The 12816-nt window shown below is 31.4% G+C and overlaps 1 protein-coding gene across 1 annotated transcript in view; it reads right to left on the reverse strand.

Moving 5' to 3' along the window:
- Nucleotides 1–569: 569 nt before the first annotated feature.
- The window catches only part of LOC119616290 (RNA polymerase-associated protein Rtf1), a 161283-nt gene continuing 149036 nt past the window's right edge, over nucleotides 570–12816 (reverse strand). The window contains exon 4 of the mRNA XM_037972636.1: nucleotides 570–754. Coding sequence (XP_037828564.1) covers nucleotides 648–754 — 107 coding nt within the window. The 3' untranslated portion in view covers nucleotides 570–647. The remainder of the gene's footprint in view (nucleotides 755–12816) is intronic.

A 12816-nucleotide genomic window follows, 5' to 3' on the forward strand; every position in this document is an offset into this window, starting at 1 on the left:
TTTTGGGTAATAAATTGGCGGACTACCAATGGGGGAGAGGCACCTCCCATATTAAATACAAAAAAAATTTATCTAAGAAACTAACAGAACTAGATGCCTAAAATTTTACACAAAGGACTTTCATATTCATTTGAACATTTTGGAAAAAAAGCGGACATTCATCAGGGAGTGGCTTGGAACCCCCATATGAATTATATAGAAAAATTTGCATATCTGAGATACTGAAGAAGCTAAAATCTTCAAATTTTACATGAAGAAACTTTGACATTAATGTGAACATTTTTTTGCTTTTAGGGTAGCAAAGCACACTGGGTATAGCTAGTTATTCATAAATATAAGAAAAGTGGAGTGTTCTCTCTTTACACCCAAGAAAATAATAGTTCAATATATACAACAAAAATTAAATTAAAAAAAATCGCTCCAACAATCAGAAAATTTTCAATAAAATATTCATATTTTCTCTGCTAAACTAAAAGAATATGTTAAAATCAACTACGAAGTCAAACAATAGCTATAGTCCAATACATGTACATACATAAATACATTTCTTTTAATAATACTTTAACGAATTTTTGTTTTATAATATGATACTCAATTTTTATTTTATTAAACTATGTAAGATAATACATATTTATTAACAGCATTTCTTAAATAAGACCCCTTTTTTTTTTGTAGTCCTCCAAGTTTAATGACCTCTTAGTTGCTGCTTCCGTTATTTTTGGCACTGGCTTTGGAAGGTTGTTGACGGTGTTCACTAAAAAATATAAAATATATAAACAAATTATTAAAATATTGTAAATGGAATCTATATATATAAAGAGTAGCGTTACTGACTGACTGATTCATCATCGCACAGCCCAAACGGCTGAACCTAGAATCATGAAATTTTGACACTAGATGTGTTTTAGGTTATATAGATCCACTAAGGAGGGATTTTTGGAAATTTGTACATTTAGGGGTAAAAAGGGTAAACATCGGGTAAAACAGGTTTTCTTAATTATCTTACCTAATTAGTGTTTATAAACCGGTTAACCGAAGAACCGGTTTTTATTGCATATTTCGGTTTTTTGCAAACCGTTTTTTTTAAACATTGGTTTTCGGTTAACCGGGTTATCCGGTTTTTAAGTCTCGGTTAACCGGTTTCAAAAAAATCTAATTTTTAGTACAAAATTGTATGTTTTCTTTGATTTTTCATTGTGATTTTTAAAAATTTTGGATAGATAAGATTGTTAAACAAATGTTAGGAAATGTTAAACATATAGGTACTATGCATATAAAATGGAGATTTACAATTTCAGACAATCAGGAAATTAGTAAAAAGTTGGCATTTAAACCAATAAAAAATTAACTATTTAAACAAATTCCAACCATTATATGAAGAAATTTGTTATTTATTAAGACGAATAAATAACTTTGATTATGAAATGCACTTCCTTATTTACTGCGTAAGTATAATAAAAATCGAGAAGTTTCTCAAACGTTCTCAAAACGGATTTTATTTATCGAAACATAAGGGTTATTGTCGCTGTCCGAGAATTTATGCTGCTGGAGTTTTTCACAAACTGTAATGGCGCTTAGGTTGATTAACAGGAAGTAAGAATGTCCTAAGTGTCAATATTCCTAAGTGTCATTCACAGTAATTTGAACAACCACAGGCGTAGCGAGCGGAGGTAGGTCACAATTAAAGCAGGGGCTCAATGTCTATCGAGACAGTCGTCGTCTAATTCCGTTCCCGATGAATCGACGAATCAATAATAACTTCAGATCTGTATAAGTTCGCTTTCTTATGATATATTAATGTACATATCTATACTAAAAAGTGCAAATATCTTATTAAGTAATTCATAATATTTGGCAAAATGAAATTTTTCAACTAAATATTAAATATTTTATAGATTTCCAAACATTTTGGTTAACCGGTTTTTTGACGAACCGGTTTTTTAGAAATGGTCAATTTTAGGTTAACCGAAAAACCGGTTTTTTATAAACACTATACCTAATATTTGTGATACAAGAAAAATTTTAAATGCACATGTATCTACTCCTAAAATAAGCAGATGGATGTGTGATACTTTTTTGAAATTCGTACTTTTAAGGGGTGAAAATGTGTAACAAAGGTGATTTTGGTACCTTTTTAGGCCCTTTATAACTTTTTAACTAATAAACAAAATAACATTTTTGTAAATATTTTGAATATCGAGGGACTATATTCAATAGTCGCTATCTGTCATTTTTATGAAAATGAGATTTTGATGGCAAAATATTCAGCAAACTATCGCGCATCAGTGATATAAATTTCAAAGAAAAAAAAAATATTTTTTGGCAATTTTATAGCATTTTTTAAATTTCTCTATCTTAAAAAAAGAAAAATTCTGAATGCAAAACTCTCTATCTTATCCAAAAATTGCTTCAAACTCGATCCCTTTGGATAATTTTCTGTTGCAAAACAAGTCTTCTTAATAATTTGGACATGCTGAACACAAATCCGTCAAAATATTTAAAATCGGTCTAATAGTTTTTGAGATATCGCTCATTATGATACTAATTAAATCAATTTTATTGTCGTGTTTAACCATATAACATTGATTTTGGACCAAAACATTATAATCTGTTGCTTTTTCAACAATTTGGTTTCTTTTCCTCCATTAAATTGTATAAAAAATTTTATGTTTCCATGAAAAACTCTCTATCTGTTGGTTGAATGAACATATTCGTAGAAAAATAAGCTCCATCTAATATAAATTTGTGAATAATTTTGTAAATAATGCAAAAAATTAAAATTCTTTTTATATAATGGTTTAGAAATATATTGTAAAAGAAAAAATTAAAAAATCTTCACGAACTAGCGAAATAAACAGTTTTTTTGCTCTCCTGAAAACTTGTATTATTTTAGATAGAGACTATTGAATATAGTCCCTCGATATATCTTCCAAAATTAGGAGACATCTGTTTCGTACTTTTTTTAAAATGCAGCCCTTTTTGGGTGTAAAAGGGAGAAAACTGTATTTTTGGTAGTTTTTTTTTAGCACATTAAGAAAACTTTTTCGATTTATTGAAGTATTCCTATTTAATTACGGACTAACTCTGTAATATTTATTGAAACAAAAGCTTTACTATTTCACTGGGGAAAAAGTACCAAAAAGGAAAAAAACGGGAAATTTAATTTTATTCAAATCATTGAGCCAATTTTTATAAAATTTCAAAAAGTAGTTTATTTACTCACACAAAATAAGCTATTTGTATATTATTTTGGAATTCGAGTACTAAGGCCTATATAGTATCAATTTTGAGTAAATTGTTTGGCACCTTTTTGAAAGTACAATTTTTCTGGAACAAATGAATGCCGATTTGAATCGTTTGAGTTTTATCTGTGATAAAAAGATTTACGCTTGTATTTATAAAAAAATCTTATTTTGCTTTTAATGCACTCAATAGTTAAAGCACACTTTAGCCTTAAAAACCATTAATAAAATTATGTTATTCATAAACAAATAATAAACGTATATTAACTATTGTGCTGATTTATGTTTAAGTTGGCAGCACTGTACAATATGGCTGTCATTTTATGTGTTAGTGTTGCGTACAATTAGGATAAAATATTCGTTGATTCGGTTTTCTTAATTTCATATTTTTGTTTATAATAGATTTTTGACAATAAAAACAAACTTTTAAGAAAAATAAATATATATATGGCTTTAATAAATGTCTATTTAGTTCAGATGTATAAATATAACATATGATTTCTAATTATTATTAAAAGTATCCGAATAACGGATATTTTGCGACAAAATATACATCACTATGACACATTTTCTTATTTTTACTTATTTTCCTTGTAATTTTTGATAAATTTTTGCAAATATTGATAAATTTCTTTGATATTTGACTAATTTTAATGCCGGCGAATATATTTTGCATTAGTATAACACTAATCAATATAATTTACTTGGTTAATTACTTTATGGCATTATATTTAACCAACAAACTTTGAAAAAGCCAAATCAAATGATTTTGTCCATCATTTGGTTGACAGACGGGCATTTCCAAATTGCCTAAAAATAGTGCTGGACAATTGGAATATTGTCAAATATTCATGCATTAATCCAATAATGCCTAGATTTGAGTTTTTTCCTCAAAATATAATCGTTTAAAAATTTTCTGGGATTTTATTTACAAATTTGTAAACGTTAAAATTAGAATTTTTAGATTTTATTTTAAAGGAAACCATAATTAGTTTTCGCAATCAACCTAAAATTACCGGAAAAATCTTTATCTGAGAAAAAAATTGTTAAAAATCAAGTTATTGTTGGCTTAAAGAAGGGTCGAGCTTACAATAAAATTCTTCTAATTGTCAATGGTTTATTGAAGGTGTTTTAAGCTATTTCACGTTTATAAATACGATTTTCCTGAATTTTGCCTAAAATTGTTTAATAAACCTAAAGTAAGTTTTTATAAATACAGCCGTTAAATACGGAACATTTTGTAAACATAATTCTCAAAAAAGTATATTTCTAAGCGAAAAGGCGAAAAATTGTACTATTTTATTAGTACTTTCCACTAAGGTAGAATTTACTCCACTTTGGTACTTTTTCTTTCTTTAAATGATACTCTGTATGTTTTATAATATGAATTCAAAACACATGATTATTAAACATACACGGTCCTCATTGAATAAGATTATTTAAGAAAGAACTTTTTAGTACTTTTTATCTCATAAATGCTACTTTTTGAATTTTCTAAAATATTCAACCTAGAAACATAAATTTTATCATACATGGTCTTGACTGAATAATATTCTTTAAGTGAATTTAAAATGTAGGGACCTTAGTGAATGAGAATCTACTGAAAGCATCAAATTATATTTTTTGAATTGTCTATAATTTAAGTTTTAAATTCAACTTATTGGACAGGTAGTCCATCAATATACTTTGAAAAACTACCCGTTAGAATTTGATAATTGGTATCTCAAATAAGAGATATTTAACTCTTTTTTTCATATGATATATTTATTTTATAGATTTGCCTGCTTCATCTTATTTGGCATTGGAAAAAATAATAGAAACGATTCATACTATTGAAAAAGGGACATAAGATAAGATATCATAAAAGACGTTTATGTATTTATTTTTGAAAATTTTTATAATAAATGGAGCTTTTAATATAAAAATGTACTTTTTACTTTGTTTTTTTATGGTGACGATAATTTTTTCACAGTTTAATTTACCACAAGGTTCCTGACAGCTGTTTCAGGGGTCCCACATTCAAAATTTCCAAGAGAAATTTAAAAATTAAATTTTTTTTAACGTTTTGTCAAATTTCTTTGATAATTAAGTCACTTTTAAACCTCCTGGAGCGGGTTAAATTGCAAAAAATTGAAATATTGCTCGAAATTTGGGCCAAAAATCGGTGTATTACCATTATCTATAAGTGGTTCTAAAACTTTTTGTATATAAAATTCAGCAGTGCAAAATAATTTCTTTCATTATCTGTTTATTTTATTTAAGAAATTTTGAATGTGGATCCCCAAAATCAGCTTTCAGAAACCATAAACGGTTAAAATTAAGTTTGTCATAAAAATTAAGCAAAAAGTATATATATATATATATATATATATATATATATATATATATATATATATATATATATATATATATATATATAATTTTAGTTATATTTTAAGTAACAAAATGTTTTTTTACAATATATCCTAAAAAAATTAAATTGTTTTTGTCAGATTTCGAATTCATGTGCTGTGAGACACGTTAATGGTCTGGGGAATTTGCAATAGCATTTAAATTTTTCAAAAAATTGTCTTTTATATCTTTCCGAAATGCTTATTATGTGTACATTACGATTCCTTCTCAATAAAGTGCAAAGTTTAATACTAAATGGCAAAATTTGAGCAAAAACTGAAAAAAATCGATATTTTCCCCTTGTAAGTGCACTTGGAAACTTCAGAGCCGTTGCGGCATCAGTTAACGATATCCTATCAGCCTAACTTTTTGTATGACATACTTTTACAATCCAAAGAACAATTCTGGAGGGGGGACGGGCTGTCGGACAATATTTTTTTCCTTCATACAAGCTTGAAGCACTCTAATATATAAAAATAATTTTTCAAAAAAATTATCCGTTAGAATTTCATGTTTTGTATCATAAATAAAAGGTATTTAACACTACTTTCTTATGATATATAGAGTTTACAAGTTTTTTTGCTCCGTCGTATTTTATTGGTATTTGAAATATTTAGCATTGGAAAAAATAATAGTATTACACTGGAGACATAAGCTAACATTTCTTAAACGGCGTTTTTGTGCTTATTTTAAAAATTTTAATTGTAAATGATTTTCCCAATATCAAAATATACTGTTTCCTCGGTTCTTTATGTTAACGTGTGTTTTTTTTTCAATGCCTGGTTGACCATATGGGCTCTGACGGCTGAATTGGAGCCACGACTTTAAAATTTTCTTAAATAAAAAGTTAAAACGATGAAAGAAATTGCTAAACATTGTTAAATTACTTAAAAAATTAGTTCTTGAAAAGATTTTGAGCCCAAGAAGTTTTGAATCCGCTTACAGATAACGATAATAAACCGGTTTTTGGCCCAGATTTTGAGCAATATTTCACAACCCGTTCTTGGTTGTTAAAAAGGGACTTAAATGTCAAAGTGTCTTGATGGACAAGAAATGTAAAAATTTCGAATATTAATTTTAAATTTAGGTATAGTACTGTTTGGGAATTAATACTAGTATATAGACTCAATACGATCTATTGCAAAAAATAAAACAGAATCTTTTTAAATTAGGAAAATAAAATATGTTTTTTATTTCATTACCTTTTCTAAAATCTAATAATTTTATGAAAAAAATTTTAAAGAATATTCTTTCTGATATTTTAGAATCCATATGGTCAATCAAATTTTTACATAAAAATTAAAGTAAAAAGTATACTTTTATATTAAGAATTTCATTTATAAGTAAAATTTTTAAAAATAAATACAAAACGCAGTTTAAGAAATCATAGCTTGTGTCCCCAGTGTAATACTGAGAATCGTTAATATTATTTTTTCCAATGCCAAATTTTTTAAATACCAATAAAATACGAATGCAAAAAATCAATAAAATACGAATGGAAAAAAACTAAAAAACTCCCTATCACAAAGCATCAAATTCTAACGGGTACCTTTTGAGAAAATTTAGTTTTCTATTATTCTATATATATAAAGGGTTAATTTTGCACGTCCCCCCTCTAGAATTGTTCTTTGGGTTGTAAAACTGTGTCATACAAAAAATTAATCTGATAGGATAACGTTAACAGGTGCCGCAACGGCTCTGAAGTTTTCAAGTGCATTTATTACAAGGGGAAAATATCGATTTTCCAGTTTTTGCTCCAATTTGGCCATTTAGTTATAAATTTTGAACTTTATTGTTAAAAATTTATTGAAAACTTTTAAAGTTATTGCAAATTCCCCAGGCCATTAACGTGTCCCACAGCACATGCATTCGAAATGTGACAAAAAAATATACTTTTTTTTGGGTATATTCTAAAAAGATCAATTTTTTACTTAAAATATATCTATAATTACTCGAATATTAGTTTTTGCCCTTATAAGATAACGCTAACTAGTTCTCAGTTATGGTCAAAAAAGTTTGATTTTTTCAACGTCCGTTTTAAATCTCCCATTTCAGTTTTTCGGAATATTTGTTAAACAAATTAAACAAAAGGGTTAAGTATAATTTTTTATACTTAATATAGAATCTTTTGTTTTATTTCTGTTAATCCTCTAATTATATAGAGCATTATTCAAATACGGTTTTTCGAATTTTTGAACTTTGGTGTTGAATTATTCCCAAGTGCCTTAAAGGGTTAATCTAATTTTTTTTCACTCTATTTTAAATATCGGACTATATACGATAAATTTCAGTCACTTTTGGTAAATATGGCCGACAAATAAATAATATTTCGATATGGTACACTAAAAATTCCTAAATATTGCAAAATTTGACCTTTGAACTCCACAGTTTATAGCTTAAAAATGTCCGATTTTAATAAAATTTCGGATATATATTTTGTATTATCTAAACTATAATACTCTGATAATACTTTATGCAAAATGTGCAACAGTAAAGAATTAATACGTATTCTCTAAAATATTACAAAAAAAATGCGATTTACCCGAAATCCGCCTAGTTCAAGTCGCAGCTACAGCTAAACTGTAAAAATTATTGATCCGTTCAATAGCCTTATCTATTGACCATAAATCCCCATGAGATCTCCCAAAAATGTTGAAATTTGTTTAACAAAGTATCAAAAAACTGAAATTGGAGATTTGAAACGGCCGTTGAAAAAATTAAACTTTTTTGACCGCAACTGAGAACCAGTTAGCGTTATCTTATAAGGGCAAAAACTAATATTCGAGTAATTATAGATATATTTTAAGTAACAAAATGGTTTTTTAGAATATATCCCAAATAAAGTAAATTTCTTTGTCACATTTCGAAATCTGCCGTGGGGAATTTGCAAAAACTTTTATATATATATATATATATATATATATATATATATATATATATATATATATATATATATATATATATATATATATATATATATATATATATATATATATATATATATATATATATATATAATATTTTTAACTAATTTTCAGCAGTTTAGTGGTAGTGAAGCTTATAATTTTAGCACTAATATTTTTTAGTTATAATGTTATTTTTTAAACTATAACTCAATTGAGTGGTAGTGTAGAAAAAACAATACACTCAAATAGTTAAAAATTTGAACAGTCATTAACAAAAGGCTGCAATAAATAATTAAAGAATTATATAAATAAATGATTTAATTTTTTAAAAGATACATCTTTTGAAATGGAAAGTAGACATTTTGATAGTATGATGGACCCTACAAATGCAGTTACTCCAACAACATCTCATGATTAAAAAAAAATGGTTGAAACACCTGCATTCCAAAACTTGTTCAAAGGATTTCCCGTAAAAACTTGTTCAAAATATTTCCCATATTTTTAGCCTCAACAAATTTTTACAAATAAGTCTAATGTTTTTAAAATTTAACACGCCTTTGCCTTATTCTGCTCCAGTAGAACGATTGTTTTCTTTTAGCGGAATGGTGGGCTCTCCTCGGAGAAATCAATTGTGGGATTCCAATTTCGAAAAACTTGTGTTACTTAAAGTCAATAATGGCAAATTTGTCCTATATTAGGTCTGTTCGCGTAATCGATAATTTGTAACTATTATTACTGGATTCCGTTCGCGTACTTGTGAAAACTTGCAACGAGAGAGTAAGAGAGCGATGAAAATGACAGTTCGTTGATAGAGAATTTTTTAATTTTACTGGATATTTTTTCCACAGTACAAAATATTGAACATATGTTCACAACATATGGCTGATTAATGAATATGTGTACAGCATGCCGCTGGCAAAAATATAGGGGTGAAAGAGAAGGATGTACTCGGAGAGAGCTCTAAGCTACCTCAGCATTTAAATATAGGTGAGGGTTCCGACTCTGAATCCTCAGATGATAATAATAATACCATTATAGCAAATCCCAAAAAGGATGAAGTAGAGCAAATGGTGAAAGAGGTGAGTGATAGCATAGCTAAACTACCTATTACTAAGAAAAGACTTTCTGGAGCACAGAGGAGGAAGTTGAAAAAATTCTTCAGGAAATCATAGTTAGTCAATCCCACGACACTCCAAAGGAAAAATCGGACTCTCTCACAAGATCTGAGGCAAAAAGGATCAGGTCTCCCGAGGAGTTGACAACTGAGAATAAACCTAAGAAGAAAAAGAGCTCCCCGTCTTCTAATACACAGTCGAAGCCAAGCCATACTTCACTCAAAGGAATCTCAAGTGAGAATCCTGCGAGTAAGGGTGACAACGCCAAGCCAGATATTCCGAAGACGAACACGTCGGCGAAATCAACCTCGAAGGTAAGGGAATTTCAAAAGAAACCCCGAAAAACGAGGAAGGAGAAGCTAGACGGAGGAAAAGGAAAAGATGCCGGTAATCCGACAGGCAAAATTCCAAAAGACCAACAGAGTAAAATAGAAGACCTGGTCAACAATAAGATAGTGGACCATGCAATCGCTTCAAAGGCAAACAACCAATAGAGAGTTCAGCATGGGCGTGATGTTGATGAGGTTGGCATCTCACCAATGTGTTAGCACCCTAAAGAACTTGGTGGAAAGTATCCCTCCTCCCTGGGACGGCGCTAGGCTGGGACTGGCAAAGAAGAGCGAGCTTCCGGTGCTTCTAAAGTCCACTGTCTACATAAAAGGATGGGGCAGTAAACTGGCTAATGAACGTATACTGGAAATTCTTGGAGGTCAAAATGCTGAGCTGGCCGTGGAAAAATGGGATGTCTTTTACAGGAAAGAAGAACCTGAGGGAACTTTATTTGTAATAGGTATCGACCAGAAATCCATGGCTAGTCTTGCCAAGAATAAAGGAAGGGCTTACTTCGCCTCTAAATCTGTCATATTCAAAAATGGGAAGGTGCCGATTGGAAGAGCTGTTGCAACAAGCCTCGAAAAGGACACTAAAAAACCTAAGACCACAGCATCAGTATCCACTACTGATAACGTTGAGGAGTCAAATCCTAAAATCGAGGAATTTACCATTAACTCGCCAGAAGAAAGTGTAGTTGCCCTTTCCAAAATTGGGAAGGCGCCGATTGAAAGGGCTGTCAAAACCGGCCCCGACAAGGACACTAAAACACCTAAGACAGTACCCAAAGCATCATTAGCAAGTACTAGCAATGTTGAGGAGTCAAATCCTAAAAGCGAGGAGGAAATCACTCACCCGCCAGAAGACAGAACAGCAGTGCTCTCCAGAATTGGAGAGCACTGCTGCTGACACCGCAGTGCCATCAACAGTACCCACTGCATTAATAGCCACTTCAGGCTATCCGGAGGAGTCAAATCCAAAGAGCGAGGAGGTGACCACCAACTCGCTGGAAGACAGTTTAATGGATGACCATGATTGAGGTTATCCAAATAAACCTCCATCGGAGCGAGACAGCTACCAACGCTCTGATGGCTAAAATCAACACAGGTAAAATACATATAGCTCTAATCCAGGAACCTTGGACGATTCGCAACAAGGTTTCTGGATTAAATCACGTAAATTACCAACTTTTCTACGCTGATACAGGATCTCGCCCGAGAACATGTATCTTATGTCACAAGAACTTATGTTTTCTCCTCTCAACAGGATGATCAACATCGGCTGCAACGGTGCTGAAGCAAGGTCGTGGCAACATATTCCTTGCATCTATTTACCTGCCTTTCGATTCTCCGACACTACCACCAACGTCGGATCTGATGAAACTGGTTGAAGAGGCACAAAGAAAAAATAAGAAAATTGTAATAGGTTGTGATGCCAACTCGCACCATGTAGCTTGGGGTAGTACAAACACCAATCGCAGGGGACAAGCCCTCACGGATTTCCTTAATACTAAAGACTTGATAACATTGAACTTAGGTAATAATGCTACCTTCGTCAATAGAATCAGAGAAGAAGTATTAGATATAACTATATGTTCAGAAGAGCTTATAAACGAAATTCAGGATTGGAGAGTTTCGGACGAGCACTCCTTTTCTGATCATCGGTACATAAGATTCAAAATACTAAGGCCACCACCAAAGCCGATAAAGTTTCGGAATAAATCTAAAACTAATTGGACAATGTTCGGGACCTTACTAAAGAACCGTTTAGGTCAGGACACTTTTCAATGTCGCAATTAATAGGATATAGATGCCAAAGTGGAAACGTTCACAAGTGCCCTGGTTGAATCGTTCGAGGACAGCTGCCCTCTGCGAGAGCGGAGATCTGCCCAGGAAAAACCCTGGGTAACTGGGGAGATCCGGAACCTTGGGAAGACTCTTCGCAAACTATTTAACCGGGCACGGCGTAAAAAGACCGCAGTATACTGGGATGAGTATCGTAATAAACTTGGTGAATATAAGAAAATCGTTCGAAAAGCCAAACGAGACTCCTGGAAACTTTTCTGTGAACAGGTAGATAGCGTAAATGACGTATTGAAGATAAAAAAATTCCTATCCAAAACTCATATCCAACCGGAATCTATGATCGATGACACGGGCAGGAGGCTTGAGGATATGGAGGAGACAATGAAACTCCTAATGGATTCTCATTTCCCACCCGGTATATCGAATAACATAGATGAACCGATATTGGAGGAAGGGGAGGGTAACACGGAAATAGTTATTACAACTGACATGGTTAAAGGGGCAATCAAGAGCTTCGCTCCCTATAAAGCTGCAGGGCCGGATGGAATTTTCCCGGCACTTTTGCAGATGGAGGCGGGACTGGTTTCCGTACATCTGTCACAGATATTCACTGCATGCTTAAAATTGGCATATTAAATGGCAGGATGCAAGGGTAATATTTATACCCAAACCAGGGAAACCTAGCTATGCGACACCTAAGTCCTATCGACCGATAAGTCTTACGTCCTTCCTACTTAAAACCTTGGAACGGATAGTCGATAGCATGGTTAAAAGCAGCATACCATACAAAGACCTTAAATATAAGCAGCATGCTTATGTAAAGGGACGATCGGTGGAAACCGCTATAAATGAAGTTGTCTACTACATAGGTGAATCTTTCGATAGCAAACTGTATACACTGGCGGTATGCATTGACATCGAAGGCGCTTTCAATAACGTGCACACTGATACCCTTATCCAATCCCTAGACCAGTTTTATGTTGACCGGGTGCTCCGTAACTGGATCAACTACATGCTAAGGAACAGA

The sequence above is a fragment of the Lucilia sericata genome, unplaced genomic scaffold (genome assembly GCF_015586225.1).
Source record: "Lucilia sericata isolate MDLA Ls3-8-SP2 unplaced genomic scaffold, ASM1558622v1 Contig000066F_arrow, whole genome shotgun sequence".
Taxonomy (NCBI): Eukaryota; Metazoa; Arthropoda; class Insecta; order Diptera; family Calliphoridae; genus Lucilia; species Lucilia sericata.